General features: G+C 31.1%; 2 protein-coding genes across 2 annotated transcripts; both read right to left on the bottom strand.

Annotated features, from left to right (window-relative positions):
- Window positions 1–363: 363 nt before the first annotated feature.
- LOC133033554 (protein OCTOPUS-like) lies at window positions 364–2046 on the bottom strand. Its single transcript, XM_061108402.1, has 2 exons — window positions 2028–2046; window positions 364–1138 (listed from the first exon to the last, which is right to left on the bottom strand). The coding sequence occupies exons 1-2, from the start codon at window positions 2044–2046 to the stop codon at window positions 525–527; spliced, it is 633 nt and encodes a 210-aa protein (XP_060964385.1). The 3' UTR covers window positions 364–524.
- Window positions 2047–5456: 3410 nt separating this feature from the next.
- Window positions 5457–12048, bottom strand: LOC115703582 (NADPH HC-toxin reductase 1). The gene is made up of 5 exons (XM_030630807.2): window positions 11803–12048; window positions 11557–11720; window positions 10147–10362; window positions 5931–6316; window positions 5457–5843 (listed from the first exon to the last, which is right to left on the bottom strand). Exons 1-5 carry the CDS (start codon window positions 11942–11944, stop codon window positions 5702–5704), a joined length of 1050 nt encoding a protein of 349 aa, XP_030486667.2. The 5' UTR covers window positions 11945–12048; the 3' UTR covers window positions 5457–5701.
- Between the last annotated feature and the right edge of the window lie 5861 nt (window positions 12049–17909).

A 17909-nucleotide genomic window follows, 5' to 3' on the forward strand; every position in this document is an offset into this window, starting at 1 on the left:
CGGCTAAACCACCTGAACTTTACGTTTTGTAACACTTAACCACAAAAACCGAATTTTTGGCGGCTAAACTACCTAAACTCCCATTCCGTTTTGCTCTGCACACCTCCGTCCAAAAATTGTAGTTCAGTGCCACGGTGGACTGTCCACGTGTACACACTTGTACATGTGGCAAATTTTTAGTGGTCCACGTAATATTAGTTTTAAAAAATAATTATAAATATTTAAAAAAAATTAAAAAATTAGAAAAAAAAAATTAATTTTTTTTTTACTTTTTTTTTTTCTATTTTTCTTTTTCTTTTTCTTTTTCTTTTTCTTTTTTTTTTCTCTCAGTTCCCCCCTCCCATCTCGACAGAACACCCCCCTTATCCATCGCATAAATCGTATCCTCCCGACCAATCGCCGCCACCAACTCCCCCCCATCATTAAACCTCAGCCAATTCCTCACCACATCTGCCTGCTCAGCCATCTCCAATCCACTGTTCTTCAATTCCTCCTTCTCTGCTTCCAATCCACCAATCATTCTTTCACCAAATTCCACCCTCTACAACCGAGACCATTGGAGTTAGCCGTGGATATGCAGCTCTGCCAATCAAATACCCATCCCCAGAGGCTCTAGGTTCATCAAAGGAGTACCTGTATTCATCCAATGACATTCGACCAGCATCCATGGATAATCTTGGATCGGTATCACAAGACCTACGCCCCAACCCATAGTCTCCAACCTCTGATTGGGTTTCTCTCAAATGCCTAGGACTACATCTCTCAACCCCTAAAACCCCACCATCATTGTCATCATCGTTGTTGAGCTTCTTGCCCTTCGGTTTTCGCCCCCATTTCCTCAACTTCTTGCTCAAACCAGAGGCAGCAACCCAAAATGTCCCAGCAATGTCCTTCAAATCCTTCCCTATACCTTTCTTCTTCTTCTTGCATTCGAGATCTGTAAACTCCTTCATAGGCCTTAACTCACAACCATCTTCCTCATCAAGCAATCCACGCTTAGAAACCCTAATCTCGCCCTCATCAAGCAATCCACGCTCAGAACCAGAACCAGCTTGGTTTCGGGTGGGAGTGTCGTTGTTAACAAAGGATTCAATACCAACCAAGTGTTCTCTGAGGCATGAAGCACAGAACCCAGTTTCTGCAAAAAAAAAAAGAAGAAGAAGAAGAAGAAGAAGAAGAAGAAGAAGAAGAAGAAGAAAGAAGAAGAAGAAAAAGAAAAAAAAAAAGTAAAAAAAATGAATCTTTTAATTTTTTTAAATTAAAAAAGTAAAAAAAAAATTAATTTTTTTTTCTGATTTTTTAATTTTTTTTAAAAAATATTTATAATTATTTTTTAAAATAATATTACGCGGACCACTAAAAATTTGCCACGTGTACAAGTGTGTACACGTGGACAGTCCACCGTGGCACTTAACTGTGATTTTTGGACGGAGGTGTGCAGAGCAAAACGGAATGGGAGTTTAGGTAGTTTAGCCGCTAAAAATTCGGTTTTTGTAGTTAAGTGTTACAAACCGTAAAGTTTCAGGTGGTTTAGCCGCCAATATTCCAAAAAAAAAATTAAAAATTAAAAAATTAATGAATTAAGGAAATAAAAGAAAAAAAAAATAACTTTAAAGCAATTTTAGAGTGTCATATCACCATTTTATTCTTCTATATATATTGATTGATTTTTGTTTTTTTTTTTTCTGAAACGTATATAATGATTGATTGATAATTGTTTTATTTGTAATTATTTATAGTTATTTATTCAAAAACCATTCTCAATGTCATTAATATATTTTAGTGTGTGTTATTATTTTTAGCGATAAGTGATGAAAATAATGAATATTATTATTATTTATTTTATTCCTTAAAAAATTCTCTTGAGTTGTATGGTTCGTTATGGTGTATTTCATTGTTATGTTATTGTATTTTTTATTTATGTTTGGCGACTATATGGAGGAACTATGCACCATAATATTTGGAGTCACTTATATATAAGTTTTCTATTTTTTAAACTTTTATCAAAATTTTATAGTGAATGTTACTTTTATTATAAGGACTCATTATTAACTTTATTGTTATTGTAGGGAGTTTCTTAGTCATTCAAGCTCAAACAATAGAGTTAATGTCCTTCACTAGTGTGCATAAGCTAGTTTCAGAATTAGCTTTGGATTAAGTTATTAGTTAAGGGTAGTTTTGTTAGTTATGTTTTGTTAATACAGCTATACAATTCTGTTACAGCATTGGTTAGATTCAACTAACCAATTCTTGATTGTATCGAGCTATATAAGCTCATTCCTCCATTGTAAAATCAGTTCAACAATATAGAATACCAAAGGCTCTAATTTTCCTATTTTTTCTCATATGGTATCAGAAGAACTCCGGCCCACAGTTTCCATGGCCAGGCCAACTACTCGATCTCAGGATGGAACTACACCATCGACGATCGACAACCCTGCAGCAGATGTCACTTCCGACCCTATCGCTGCTCCTCATTCCTCAGTTGTTCCTCGTCGGATTCCACCAGTACGGGTTCAATCTCAGAATGCAGATCATGGTCTCCAAGACAATTCCACCATTGTTGACGACAATTCAACTCAGGCACTCCATTCTCGATTAGTTGCTGATGATCATTCCATCCTTTTCTTCCTCAGCACCGGCGACCATCCCGGTCTGGTTCTTGTGACTACTGTCCTCAACAGAACCAACTATCAGCCATGGAAACGAGGAATCACGATGGAATTGACAGTCAAGATCACGATCGCGTTCATCAACGGATCTCTCCCTTGTCCAGAACCTGGTAATACCAATCTCAACTCTTGGTTCATGTGCAATAACATGGTAATGTCTTGGTTGATTAATTCTGTTTCATCTGAGATTGCACAAAGTATAATGTACTTTGATTTAGCTACTGAAATGTGAAACGATCATGCTGAGCGTTTCAATGAAGGCAAAGGCCCTCGAATATTCCAATTACAGACCCAACTCACTCGGCTTCAGCAAGGTGATTGTTCTGTTTCTACCTATTTCACAAAGATGAAATCCCTATGGGATGAGTTGAAAGAATTTCAACCTATAACAACTTGCACTTGTGGTGCAATGAAAATTTTCTTAGATTATTACAACCAAAATCAAGTACTTCAATTCTTGACTGGTTTGAATGAATTCTATGCTTCGGTTCGTGCTCAAATTTTGCTTAACGAACCTATCCACAATCTATCCCGTGTGTTTGCAATGATCGTTCAAGAAGAACGTCAAAGATCCCTTGGATCCTCTGATTCGATCCCTTTGGCTGCTGCATCAAGTTCCACTAACCCCTCAAGAACCAAGAAACCTAGACCATCTTGCTCAAATTGTGGCAAACCCGGTCATCTAGTTGACAAGTGTTATTTCCTTCACGGGTTTCCTCTTGGTTATGGTGACAAAAAGAAGCAAGATAAGGGCAAAGCCAAGGCCAATGTTGCAGCTCTGTTCATGCCGATCTATCATCCCAATGCCAGCACTTAATCTCTCTTTTAAGTCAGCAACTCAACAACACAACAAATGCAGATCCTACTACCATGACCCCTGCTGCATCAAACTTGGCAGGTAAAAATTCCTTCTCAAAATCTTGGATTGTGGATAGTGGTGCTACCCACTACATGTGTTACCATCTCACTTGTTTTTCATCTTTTTCTAACATACCATTCCCAAAATATGTCTCCTTGCCAAATGGACAACATATACCTGTCCAAAACATTGGTATTGTCAAGATTAATTCGAAAATAACACTACAGAATGTGCTTTATTTACCACGGTTTAAGCTTAATCTTTTTTCCATACCAGATTTCATGCTTAATACCCCTAATTCAATCTTGTTCACCAAAATTGTTGTGTTATTCAGGATCCTACTCTGAATGTGGTGATTGGGATAGCTGAAAAGTGTGGAAAATTGTACTAGCTTCACCAAGACAACTTCACTACAGCAGCTGCTACTACTACTGCTTCTTTTTCATTGAATAAAAACAATGTAAACCAATGGCATAATCGTCTTGGATATCTATCAATGTGTATTTCAAGTTTTTTCAATAAAGAACACAACATTTCACATCCTAGTTCCAATTTACATTGTCACATCTGCCACTTGGCTAAGCAAAAACGATTGCCCTTTATTTCGAATCACAACTTTTCTAAAGATATATTTGATTTGGTTCACATGGACATTTGGGATCCATTTTACATAACAAGTGCAGAAGATTATAAATACTTTCTCACTATAGTTCAATAAATTTAGATTCACTTGGATCTACATGCTTAAAAACAAATCTGATGTTCAACACTAGTGTGCATAAGCTAGAAAGTGTTGATCAAAGAAGTGGACTTTCTTAAATGACTTCTCCAATTCTACTCAATTCAAGTAGTTATTTTATTCCAAATAATGCTTAATTTCAGTCCCTTTCAATGAAGATTTTTCTATGAGCCTATGTTCAGACTTTAGATATGATCTTGAAAAGGGATGACGTACAAAACGTTATTACATTTTTTCTTTTGCTGTCATTCAAGTTGAAGCAGTTGAATAATTGATGGTACATAGTGCTAGACTGGTCTCTCATAGGAGGATATAATTCAATTATTCAGATGGATGTGGTATATATGAGAGTCTCACAATCATTCAAGCAAAAACAATTTTTTTAATGGAAGTGTTGGATTGGTCTCTTATACTTGATCAATACATTCATCTTCTCCTAATAAAATCGATCTTTATCTTGTTAGTTTACTTTTCAATTTTTTTTAAGGCATTCCTATTTTATATTTGTACTCATAAATTAGTTAATTGTTATGCATATACTTAGAGTGAATAGTAAACTGATTTCTATCTTTTTTTTCTTTCTTTTCAAATGTTGTATATTAATGAAGTTTATTTTCAGAAAAAAAAAAAAATCTGATTATACATAGTTTACAATAATCACTATTATTATTATAATTATTATTATATAACCTCAAATTAGGGCCAGTCCTAAGCTAACTTAGGTCTATTTAACTTGGAGGCCCAAAAACATGGGATTTTTACAAAAATAGTAGATTCTTTTGTAAAAATTTATAATTTTACTATCACATAGAAATTTTTAATAAAAATACTATATTTTTATAAAACAACTTAAAACAACCGTGAAACAACAAAATAAAATAATTAAATATAATAGTAGAAGAACTAAAAAATAATCGTGTAATAATAATAAAATCATAACACAGTACATAATATAAAACTTATACAGTATACAATATAAAATTTACACAGTATTTAAAAAAAAAAAAAATTAAAAACTCCAAAAAAAAGAACATTCCCTTTAAAAATACACAATTTGTTTTAAAAGGGGTATTTGAAAATACCCCTTTTATTAATTAATTAATCAAATTTACCTCTAATTTTATATTTATTTGAAACACACTTCTTTTTATATGTATTGTACCCAAAATACCCTGACATAAGAGAGTCACATGGAGAGTATCTTGAAGTAACAGGGATAAAATTGGTACAATGTTTAAAAAAAGAGATAAAAATGACAGACTTTAAAAAAGAGAGTAAAAATAAAAGAGGACAATATAAAAAGAGTATAGAGTGTAATTTTTTCGTTTTTAAAATACAATAAGGGCCCAATAAGACTTTCCGTAAAGCCCACTAAAGTCCAATACGGTCCCTGCTTGAAATCATATATATATCCGTGCAGAGTACGATTTATTATGATTGAAGATAACCAAACCTCTTTGCACAGCTTACTGTGTCATCCAATATCATCTTTAAATCATACTTGTATGCAAAACCCAAGTCAGTAAGCTTATGCGAAGCCCACTTTATTTTCCTGCTCGGCCCTTCCAAGTACCTGAATCAATATTCTAATAGTATTATTATTATGAACTCTCAAAATCTGATTGTATGTGAAAATCTACATTGAATACTGTACACTCACTCCTGCTTCACGTCAAACTCTGGATAATTTTGGGCAAAGTAAGAGGCCATTTCTGAAGATGAGACAAAGTCGCTGGCACACAAGACTCTTCCATGGATGGAAGGGTTTTCCATGCAAAAGATGTGAGCTTCACAAACATCGTCAATGTGCACAATTGGTATTTTACCAATCAATTCTTCTAAGTACTTGAGCGACTTGTTATAATCTTGGTTGTTTGTTAGCTGAGAAACTATTACTTTTAAAGTATCTCCTGCGGAGCGTTGGACTGATTCTCCACCCACAAGGCCACATGCAAGAGTCACAACCTCCATTGGAATATTCCCTGCATTTTCCTTCTCGAAACTCAGAACTTCTTTCTCTGCTAATGTCTTTGATTCTTGATACGCCTGTGTAGATATATATATCATGTCAATTATTATTATTGCATATATTCTTAAATTATATATAGTTATTACTTATTAGGTACAAACTTAATTTTGATTAAGAGAAATGCTAAGAGTGGTATTAGTACTCTCCTTTTTAAAATTTGTCTTTGAAATTAAGGTCGGTAATTATTGTTTGGAAGTATAAAAGTTGGTTCAGAAAAGCAGTCATAAATTTAAGTTTTTATTTTCTGATTATTTGAAGAAAGATTAATTGGCAGAGGTTGAGGTAGGTGTGGTTGGGCAATGGAATGTATGGCTTCATTGGGTGAATACCATATATGAGGAGGCGCACTCATTTGGTGGAAGCAATTAAAGCTACTATTGATAAGCTAGCAATTAAAGATAGAAGAGGAAGCTAGCTAAAACACAATATCAGGTGGAATAAATTTCACCTTTTCATAAAAAAAAAAAAATAGTAATTTGCGGCAAAAATACTTAAGTTTTCTCCCGAGTAGCAGATAAATACCTAAGTCGTATTTTTGGCGGTAAAAATACTTTCCGAACTTCCGTAGGTACCTCTCCGTTATGTGCCAAGTTAGTGTCCACGTGTCACTCATTCATTGGTCCATGTCATTAACTTTTTTTATTTTTTATTTAAAAAATCTAAAAATTCATTTAAAATCTAATAAAATAAAATAAAAAATATCTAGAAATTCATATTTTAACTAATTAAAATTAAAAATCATTAATTGTATTTTTAAATTTCTAATTAACCCCTGATTAAACATATTAGATTAACAATGTCTATGAACAATGTCTATGAACAATGAACTGATTAAACATAACCGTACAATTAATAAAATCCCACAAAAATATGGGTATGAACAATGAACAAGAACATAGAACAAACCCATCAAAAAAATATGAATAACACACATTAAAATTCATATTCATCTTCAAACTCTAACAATCACATACATAATTAATATTTTATTTGTAGTTTTTCAAAAATCTCAAAAAATGATATATTTTCCCAGAAATCTCTCTCTCTCTCTCTCTCTCTCTCTCTCTCTCTCTTTTATCTGAATCTAAAGAACCCCAAAACAAGGCAGCAACAACAACAAAAACTTTCCAAAACCAGAAGATAACCCAGAAAAAAACTAGGACATACAAATCCAGAAATCTCAAAAAATAATTTTTTTGCTTCTTCTTTTTCCTACATTTTTCCAACAGCCAAACATATTTACAAGATGAAAATAAATTGGGAGGAGAGATTTCTACTGGCCTCGATTTGCTTTCATCAGATCTCGTCCTCCGTCGTCGGTGCTCCGCCGATCTCTTGAGGTCCTCCATCTTCTTCAACCCTTCGACAGTGGCCAAACCTTGATCCCAACTCTTTCAAGTCTGTCGTTTATGGCTAGAACATGTCATCTTCCTCGCTGGATCAAATCTAAGGCCTCCTTCATCTTTCCCTTTCTTTCTTTTACTCGATCTCTCTCTCCTCTCAATCTCAGATCAGTTTCTCTTACCCTCTCTCTCCTCTCAATCTCAGATCTGTTTTGATCTCTCTCTCTGTATTTTCTCGATCTCCCTCTCTCTCTCCTCTCAATCTCAATCGTTCTTGGTTTGGTCACACTCTCTCTCTCTTTTCTCGATCTCTCTCTCCTCTCAATCTCTCAATCGTATTCTTTTTATTTTTTTTTTAAAAAACCAATCCTATATTCAATCTATTTCCTCTCTGATTTAGAGGTTAGTTTTTTTAAAAAAATTAATTTAATAAAAATACTTAAGTTTTATGTGTATTTTAATTTTGTAATTTTTCTAATTTAGAAAATAAGTTTTATTTTTATTTTTTTGAACATTTAAATATATATTTTTTATTTTTAAATAAGTTTTAATAAATTTTAAAATGAAAAATAAAAATTAATGATGTGAACTAATAAAAGGATGACACGTGGACACTTACCTAGAAGAAAACAGAGAGGTACCTACGGAAGTTCCAGAAGTGTGACGGAAGGTATTTTTACCGCCAAAAATATGACTTAGGTATTTATCAGCTACTCGGGATAAAACTTAGGTATTTTTGCCGCAAATTACTCAAAAAGAAAATTGAATAACTATTGTGCCTAACATCTTTATACCATAAAATGTTACATACTATTTGTATTAATATCAAGTCCTATTTATTTTGTTTTAATAATAATTATGAAAAATCATTAATTATTTATAGTAAGTCATATGGTGATGCTAGAAATTACTATGCATAATTAATAGAGGGATTATTTCACAAATACACAAAAACAATAAAAAAAAATTATAAAAATATAGTTTTATGAAATTTTAAATATTTTTATGATTTTTTTAATTTTATTTATAGAAAATACATTCTTGTACTCTTGTTAATTTATTGTTGATTTTTTGTTATCTGTATGTTATTTTTTGTTGTTGTTTTAAAATTATTTAAATGTTATTTTTATATTACTTTTATGTAATTTTCTTGTTATTTTTCGTGTTATTTTTATATTAAGTTGTAAAAATATATATAAAAAAAATACTTAAAACATAAAATATGTAAATTTTTTATAAAAAATAATAACTTATGTAATTATTCTCAATAGAAATGCTCTATAATTTCCTGTAACCGGCCCCAAGGCCAACTCAAATCAAATGAATATTTCAATTGTAGGCAACAACACCCAATACGGCAACAAATAAAGCCAAAAAAAAAAACGTGCCCAACTAGGTAGCTGAGGTGACTTTTGTTTTCCTTCGCAGAGTCAGTTGAGAGATGATTTTTCCAACCAATTATCAAAATGATTCCTTAGTAATATTCAATAAAAATTATTTTCTTAATTCGATACTTATCATAAATAGTAGTATAAACTAGGGGTGGACATCATCCAATCCAATTTAATTGAACCGAACCCATCCAATCCAATTTAATTACAATTGGATTAGATTGGATGCTAAAAATTAGATTCTAATTAGATTGGATCAGTTATTGGATGTCAATCTCAAAATCCAATTAAAAACCGATCTAGTTTAATTACATTTATATATATGAAAAAATTATTTATATAATAAAAAGTATTGAAAAATATAATATATATTTATTATATTTTTATGAGAATTTTTTGTATGTTAAATTTGTACTACTTGATTGTTTTGTGTATTTATTCTCATGATATTTTGTTTTATTTTATTACTTATAAATATAATTGTTTTAATTATTTAAAATTTTTAGCTACATTACACTTGTAAGAATAGTATGTATATGAAGTAATAAACTTAGAACTTTTTCTTTTTTCTTCATATTTTTAAGTTAATATTGAAATTTAGGTGTATAATTGGATATCCAATTAAAAAACCGATCCAATCCAATCAGTAATTGGATTAGATTGGATTAGATTTTGAGGTCTAAATTGATTGGATCAGATAATTAATCTAATTACTAGTTGGATTGGATCGGATGAGGAAAAAAAGATTGGATTGGATCAGATGTCCACCCCTAGTATAAACCGAGAAAGGTTGGTAAGCACGTTCTCTAATACTTTTAATAAAGTATAATAGTAGTTGGAGTACTACCTAGACTATCTTTGTGACCCCCGTCCACGGTAGCCTTGTTATTAATTCACTTCAACACTTTATTTTTGGGCTGGAAATTCACTTCAACACATTACTTTGCGAAAATTCAAAGTAAATGTGGATTTGGATTTGGATTTGGATTGTTGCTGATACATATTCATATATTCATAATTCAACTATATATTCAAAGAATAGTATGCATGATTTTAAAGAAATAAATGTAATAAAAATTTAGTAAATAATATATTTTTAGCATTATATATTACCTTTAGAAAATCATTAGTGTAAGGTGTAACGGGAAGATCCATAGGTGTCCAACACGATTCATCGATAAAGTCCTTGAAAGCAGTCCCGTTTTCCATGATGGGAGATGCGGAGACTACGGAGGCGGTGTAGATGAGTTTCCTCACGCTTCCTGATCTTGCACAGCTCATTGCTATGCTTCTTGTCCCTGCAACCGCAGCTGAAACCGTCTTCTCGTACTGATCATACATATATGTATCCATCACCATAATTATATATATTTATAACTATATATACACAAATATGGCTTAATTAATCATGCAACTAATTTAGGTCAATTATTTTTAAATAAGATTTTTTAAATTGTTGTTATTTTTTTTTACTATTATAATACAAGTATATGTTTGTTTAACATAATTATATGAAAAATAAAGGAGAATTACTTTATATATTATTTTTTTAATTTTTTTTTTAAATTTACGGTTTAAGTTTCTAAGGTGGTTGCAGCGCTAGTTGCATTAGGGATTGTTATACAATTTTTGTTGCAATTTAAGTTGCAGTGCTAGTTGCAATAGTGATTTTTATGTAAAATTCCGTAAAAATACGAAAAAATAAATAAATAAAAAACTATTTTAAAGTATAAAATAATAAAAAAAAAAAATCCTCAAAATAAATAAATCTTACCAAAAAAATGAGATTAATATTATTTTAAAAATGATATCCATTCATTATAATAGAAAACAAGACAAGCTAGAAATCTCTCTCTTTTCTGTTTTGAAAGCTACTAGAAATGTTGGAAAAATACATGTTTTTATCCGCCTTGTTATATTTCAATTAATAAGATTTGTCTTCTTTTATCCTTTGTAACTTAAAATAATATATAATATATTAAAAAAATTAAAATCTTAGAAATGTTCACATGACATTTAAGATATTAGATCAACTGACAAATTTTCTTGAAACATTACTAATTATCACTTTTTTTATTTAAATTTTCTTGAATAAAGTAGTCTCTTCTAGTTTGTTGTGGATATTGTCCTACATAAAATAAATGATAGAGAATTAAACCATATATAAGAATATGGACTATCCACTTATTGCTAATTGGTTCTGAAATAGAATCTCATGATTCTCAACATGGTATCAGAGTCATAGATCCTATCCGATCCGCACCTATACAAATAGTGACCATGTCCATTCTGATACGTTCAAGATTAATAAGCAAAAAAAATAGCTATCATCTTGAGGGAGAATGTTGTGGACATTGTCCCACATAGAATAAATGATAGAGAATTGAACCATATATAAGAATATGGACTACTCTACTCATTGTCAATTGATTTTGAGATGTAACCCCATAATTCTCAACAGGGTTTAGAATAAGAAAAAAAACCATATGTAGGTTGGATAAGGAAATTAAGTAAATTAAATACCGTAGCATTGAGTTGAAGAAAGAGAGTGGCGACATGGAAGACGAAAGCACAGCCTTGAATGGCACTGTCGAACTCATCTGGTTTGTAAATGTCAGCTTTGAACAGAAACAATCTTCTCTCTGCCCCTGGAAACCCCTTTAAAACACTTACCTTCGATTCGTCATCTGTGCTTCATCACCACAACAAATCAATATATATCAATTATATATATAAAATTATGAAAAGCAAAATTATAACAGTATTTACCCAAATTCCTTAGAGTTGCATGAACTGTGTAACCCCTCTCTAAAAGTTTCTTGACGAGCCAAGAGGCAATATAGCCTGATCCTCCTGTAACGCATACCCTGCACTCATCACTCTTCTCCTTATTTACTACTACTCCCTCCATTTGTACTGCTTAATTTTCTCCACAAACACAACTATTCTTTTTCTGTCAATTATATATATATATAAATCAAAATTTACTGTAGTGTTTGTGTGTTAAACCAGTACATATCAACTAATTTAATTTATATATATACAATACATAGTACTAACAAGAAGAAAGTTCAAGAGAGGGTTTGGAGATGCCATTTGGTACGGCAGAAAATGAGCCACGTGGCATGCAGATTAAAATCCATGCGTTCGTTATGGCTATTAGCTAACAGCCATTTCGGTACATTTCCAATGCAGTCTTTGTTTTTGTTTTTGACAAATTTTATTTAGACCAAAATTTTTTAAAGAGACACATTTTATAATTTTTGTTTTGAGTTTTTTTTTTTGAATTTATATTCTTAAAAAATATAAATCAAATAAAAATAAATAATATTTTAAATATTATAAAATAAAATAAAAAATTATATAACTTTTTTTTTTAAAAAATAATATATACATATAATTAAAAAATATATAAAAATAAAATCAATTTATAATATAAGATATACTTATCATTTTATTTTATAAGATACAAATAAAACTTAATTTACTATTATTATTTTTTTCTTAAATATTACTAAGGCTAGTATGTTGTGGTGAAGAAAATCTCAATTTCATTCAATGAATACTACACCTCTCAATTTTTTGTCTGGTAGCAAACTTGTACTAAAGCCAACTAACACCTCAAAAACCAAACTTGTTGGTGTGGAAAACAAGAGGTTCTAAATACTCAATTCAACACCAATTGCATGATTTAATCTAATTCAATCTAGATGATTTAATCCAATTCAATTTACATACCCTCACTTATGTAGATTAAAAAATTTAAAATCTACACCTCTACGAATTAGATATTAATTGATATATAAAAAAGATTGATCCAATATAAACCACACATATTTATATATATTTTTAAAAATAATATATATAATTAATATTTTAATGCAAGAAGATACTTATTTAAAAATTTAATACATATGATACAAATATATTTCATAACTTAATAAATCAAATGTATATTTTATTCTTACGATTTAACGAACATGCAACCTGGAAGCTAATCTGGGTACCTAGGGTTTCAACCAGTGCTTAGGTTAACATTCCCAACTAGGGTTTCAATTTTTAGGACCGTCTTGATGAAAATGGGTCAAAACTTGCATTGAGACGTAAACTAGACATACCACAGACATATTTGAGGCATCAAAATCAGAATCGGAGCAAGTTCATTTTTGAGCACCCGAGGCCCCGGGGCCCCGAGCACCCGAGCACCCAAGTTAGAAATTTATTAATCTAGGCACCTTCTAAGTATCAAATCAATTCAACTTTTTCATCTTCTTCATCTTCATCAAAAATGAAAAAATAAGTCTTTTCAGGGAAGAAACAACACTTCTTGGGTGCTAAAAACAAGGCCCAGCGCCCAGGTTGATACCTGGGGATGGCCCAACACCTATGTTGAAATTTTTTTAACCTATGCTTTTTTTGATGATATTTTCCAAGAACCTTCACCGTTTTCAGAAAATATTAAGATTCAACTATTTTCGAGGACCAAACGGAACTTCTAAAAGGCCATAACTAAGACCCAGCGCCCAGGTTGACACCTAGTGCTCGACCCAGCACCCAGGTTGACAACTGGGGCTATTTTTAATCAAGGTCACCAAAAATATTCTTGGCATTTTTTTTTCATAAAAAATAATAAAGATTCAAGCAAACTCGGGAAGAAAACTACAAACTCGAGCCCTTAAAAACAGTGCCCAGCACCCAGGTTGACAATCAACTTGGGACACTGCTTTTGATTGCTCAAATGTCAATCTGATTCAACCAATGAATCCAGAATGGTCAAAAACGGGGTAGGAGACCTTGTCCTACAGTTTTAGAAGCATTAGCAGTATTAAAATGAGATCTTAGGAGCTCAAAAATGAGTACATAGTACCCAAGTTAACAAATGGCCTAGTGCATTGGCATCTGCTTATCCGATTCTAATTTTGTTTCGACTGTCCGTCTAGTTTTTCAAAATAACTAAGATCCATGAAGATAAATAAGTCAAATTCACAACTTTACATTTCTCATTTCTGACATGGGAAACTCACTCAGAAATGAAGAGTTTCGAGTCTCTCATTTCCGCAAAATAGCAACATCTTTGAGAATAGGTGACCAGCTTTGTCAGAACACGAAAACAAACTAAGTGAAGTCAAAATAGCAGTTAGGCATCTTAAAGTACATCTCTTGAACATTTTTACACTTACACAGCGTCCAGGTTAACGTCAAATGTCAACATGGGTACTGGGATGTCAACTTGGACGCTGGGTCATGAGCAGTCTTCAGTAAAATAGTCATAACTCACTCAATATTGATATGATTGACGCAATTTAACTTGTATTTTGAAGCTAATTTAATATTCTATCAAGTCATGTTTTACACTTTAATCGTAATAAACTAACAAGAATAGTCTAAAAAATAATTTTTGCACTTTTCACGTCAGTTCTAAATAGACGTTTGATTTTTTCATTGATGGTTGATAAACGACGCTATTGAAAATGGATTTTGCGTTTGTGGTATAGGCATCAGTCCTATGAACCGATAGTCAAAGTATAGCCTTCCTTTTTAAAGCGATTCCTAATCCTTTTTTTTAGTAGTAGTTGTAAATCCTAATAACAGGTTCTAATTCAATGTCATCATCAATTTCATGCAATTTACATTAAAAAAAAATTATCCTTTCTTTAAAAGCTTGAAGAGAAAAAATTATTTTAACTACGCGTAATTTTTTACATTAGTGGGTTTAAAAATAAAAATAATAATTATATATTATTACAAATTTTAATTGATAAAAATTATAGAAAATAGAAATTGTTACCCGTATTTCTAGATAATGACACGTGTACCTTTAAAGTTCCAAAATTAACCATGACAGGCCCATTCACATACCCAACTAAACCAGTAAGTCACAACGAAGTCCAAACACGGCTTTGGATCTAACGATACAAAGTTGAGCCCTTGCTGGTCTCGGAAGGATATCTCACCCAGAGAATGAACGGCTAAATGGAACAAATTTGGATGCCCTCACGGGGTAGTCTAAAATAGGCAATTGAAGAGGTGTCTGGGTGTTGTCCTACATGGCACCCCTTTGATACAAAATCCCATGGAACTAGGAGTTTGTCCCTTAACGTCGGACGTGGGAAAGGCGTACAACATAAAAAGCTACGTACCTTTTTGTCCAATGTCTACTACCCTGACATCAACTGCACACCGTCGATGATGCATGCCCACCTGTCACCATTAAATGGTACCATTTCATACGGACAATGGTTATCTCACAAATTTGGCCTCACTTAATCGACCTAATGTTAATATAATAATGTATTTTACCTCATCAGTAGGTTTAATTTCACTAATGTAAATCCTAATAGGTCCGAGTCTATTCAACAACCTGACTCCAACCTATAAATAGGACTTTACCCTTTAATGCAAATGGTTACAATTTCCAGCTAGGCTAAAAATTACAAACTAAGGCAATAACACTTGTGTAAAATACTCCATAGCCAAAGAATTTTAATAATATTCACTAGTGGACTAAGGCTCATTAACGAACAAACCATGTAAAATTCTTTGTCTTATTTATTTCAAAATTATCTTTTCTTTGCTTAATCTTTTATTAATTCAATTTATAAAAATTTCGATAACAATAATCATTACAAGGAAGGAAAATGTTTTCAACTAAATTTTTTTTAAAACAAATGTGAAATGAGTTATTTTATCAAATATAATTAGTGTTTGTAGTATATCTATAAACACTAATTCAATAATCGATAACTTTTAAAAGTTGTATAATTTTATCTCTAATAACCAATAATTCAATCAAAAACCAAATTTATTATTTCCATTATTAATAACATTAATAAAGATAAAAATACTATATGTACCAAAAAAAATAAAAATAAAAATACTAATAACAAAATAAATAAATAAAAAATATAAACTTAATTGATAAATAAAAAAGAATAATTAGTATTTTTATTTCCGAACTTTTTATACTACAGAGTTAATTGATGTAAGCATATTTTTAATTTTCATATAGATAAAAAAAATTGATTAAGTAGTTAATAGAAACTCAAATATTTTTTATTAATTACTAGTTATTGGATTAAAATCTATTAATTTAATATTTTAAAAATTAATATTTATAATTATTTTTTAGTTATTATAAAAAAAGGGAAATTACTCCATATAATTTTTTTTTAACTTTTTTTTCAAATTTACGGTTTAGATTTTTAAAGTGGTTGTAACACTAGTTGCAATAGGAGTTTCTGTCGGATTTTTTGTTGCAATTTAAGTTGCAGCGCTAGTTGCAATGGGGTTTCTATATAGAATTTCGTAAAAAAGAAAAAAAAAATTATTTTAAAATGTAAAAATGAAAAAATCACTTCTAAAAATTAATGTTTCGTATATAAAAAATTGGCAATAAATAAGTTTTAAAAAATGATAGTGAGTTTGGCTTTTGTCCATCTTCAATTTTTTTATTATTATATTTGAGTGGGAGAAGTAATCTTAGTCTATAGTCATTAGTCAATGTCCACCTTCGTTTTCTTTCATTTTTATCATAATATAACGACGATTATTTCCATAATTATCTATTAGCTGGAGGCATAGAGTAATAATTTTTGCAGGCATAGTGTATTGGGCATAATCTCATTTTATTTTTTTTTTCATAAAAAAGAGAAGTACGTAACTTACAAATGGACGAGTGTTTGTCCATCTTCATGTATCTACCAATGAGGGTTGAGCTAATTTTTATAGACTAGAAAAGTCGTGGTCTTATCTTTATATATATGGCCTATATCTTTATTGTTTCTATATGTTTTCACTTAAATCATGGCGTGGGATTGATAGACTTATTTGTTTAATTTTAAATACAAATAATTAGAGTAAGAAAGCACCACTAGATAGAAATGGATTTCCTTTTCAAAAAAACAAAAAATGGATTTGACAAGTTGAAAATGTAATTAGTGCTATAAATATAGTTAGGTTTTCTGACATGATACGAAATCAACACGAGTCCAGAAGGCACAAAAAAATACGAGTTTAGGCATGACACGACATGATGCTACGAATTGGCACGACACGGCACGAAAAATATGTCCTTAATTAGCACGACACAACACGAGAAGCACGACACGTAAGCACGAATAGACTAGCCTGAAAAGTACGACACACGACATATTAAAAAACTTTATAATTTATTAATAATCATAATAAAATAAGATATGGATTTTTTAATTATAAATAAGTTAAAATAATAATAAAACTTTAATTTAATACTGAATATTATAATTCTAAACGTGCCTTAAAACCCCATGTATTTGTAAAAGGGAATTGCCGATAGTTGAAAACTGTTAGCTATACTATAGGTGATGGTTTTAAATCGATGGCAATTCTCATGCTTCAATTTTACGCGTTTCAGATCTGAAATGTCATTTCCAGCATCTTAAATTTCAAATTTTTACTTTCCCTATCTTAAATTTTATTTCCCTCCTTTTAAGATATAACCCCCCAAAAAAAAATGATCTCATTTTTCAAAGTCATTTGTAAATTTCATTTATTTTTCCGCTCTCTCTCATTTGCGACCACGAGCCACGTCATCCCTCTCCTCCACTCTCCCTCACTCTGTCCCTTTCCTATGCTCTCTCGTGGTAGCATAAAAGTAAGCACAACATTCTCTTATTTGTTGTTTAAATTTCTATCAGTCATGATTTGGTTTGTTGATATTGATCTGTGTGTGTGTGTTCGAAATAAATTCAAAGCTTGCAATGCGAAGAAAGTTTCAAGGATCGTCAAATGAAAAGCAATCTGAAACTTGTAAAAGAAAATTTTGATGAGGATGAAGATGAGCACAACAACGGTGGAGGAGGATGAAGCTTGTAAGGGTTTTGGAGCGAATGCGATAT

The sequence above is a fragment of the Cannabis sativa genome, chromosome 1, assembly GCF_029168945.1.
Source record: "Cannabis sativa cultivar Pink pepper isolate KNU-18-1 chromosome 1, ASM2916894v1, whole genome shotgun sequence".
NCBI classification, from domain to species: domain Eukaryota; kingdom Viridiplantae; phylum Streptophyta; class Magnoliopsida; order Rosales; family Cannabaceae; genus Cannabis; species Cannabis sativa.

Excerpts from the sequence above, each read along its gene's own strand:
- LOC115703582 (XM_030630807.2), bottom strand. The coding sequence starts at position 11,944 with ATGGAGGGAGTAGTAGTAAATAAGGAGAAGAGTGATGAGTGCAGGGTA. Across the intron at positions 11,721-11,802 it reads TGCAACTCTAAGGAATTTGG|ATGACGAATCGAAGGTAAGT; the intron begins GTAAATACTGTT and ends GATGAAGCACAG. Across the intron at positions 5,844-5,930 it reads GAGTTTGACGTGAAGCAGGA|GTACTTGGAAGGGCCGAGCA; the intron begins GTGAGTGTACAG and ends ATATTGATTCAG.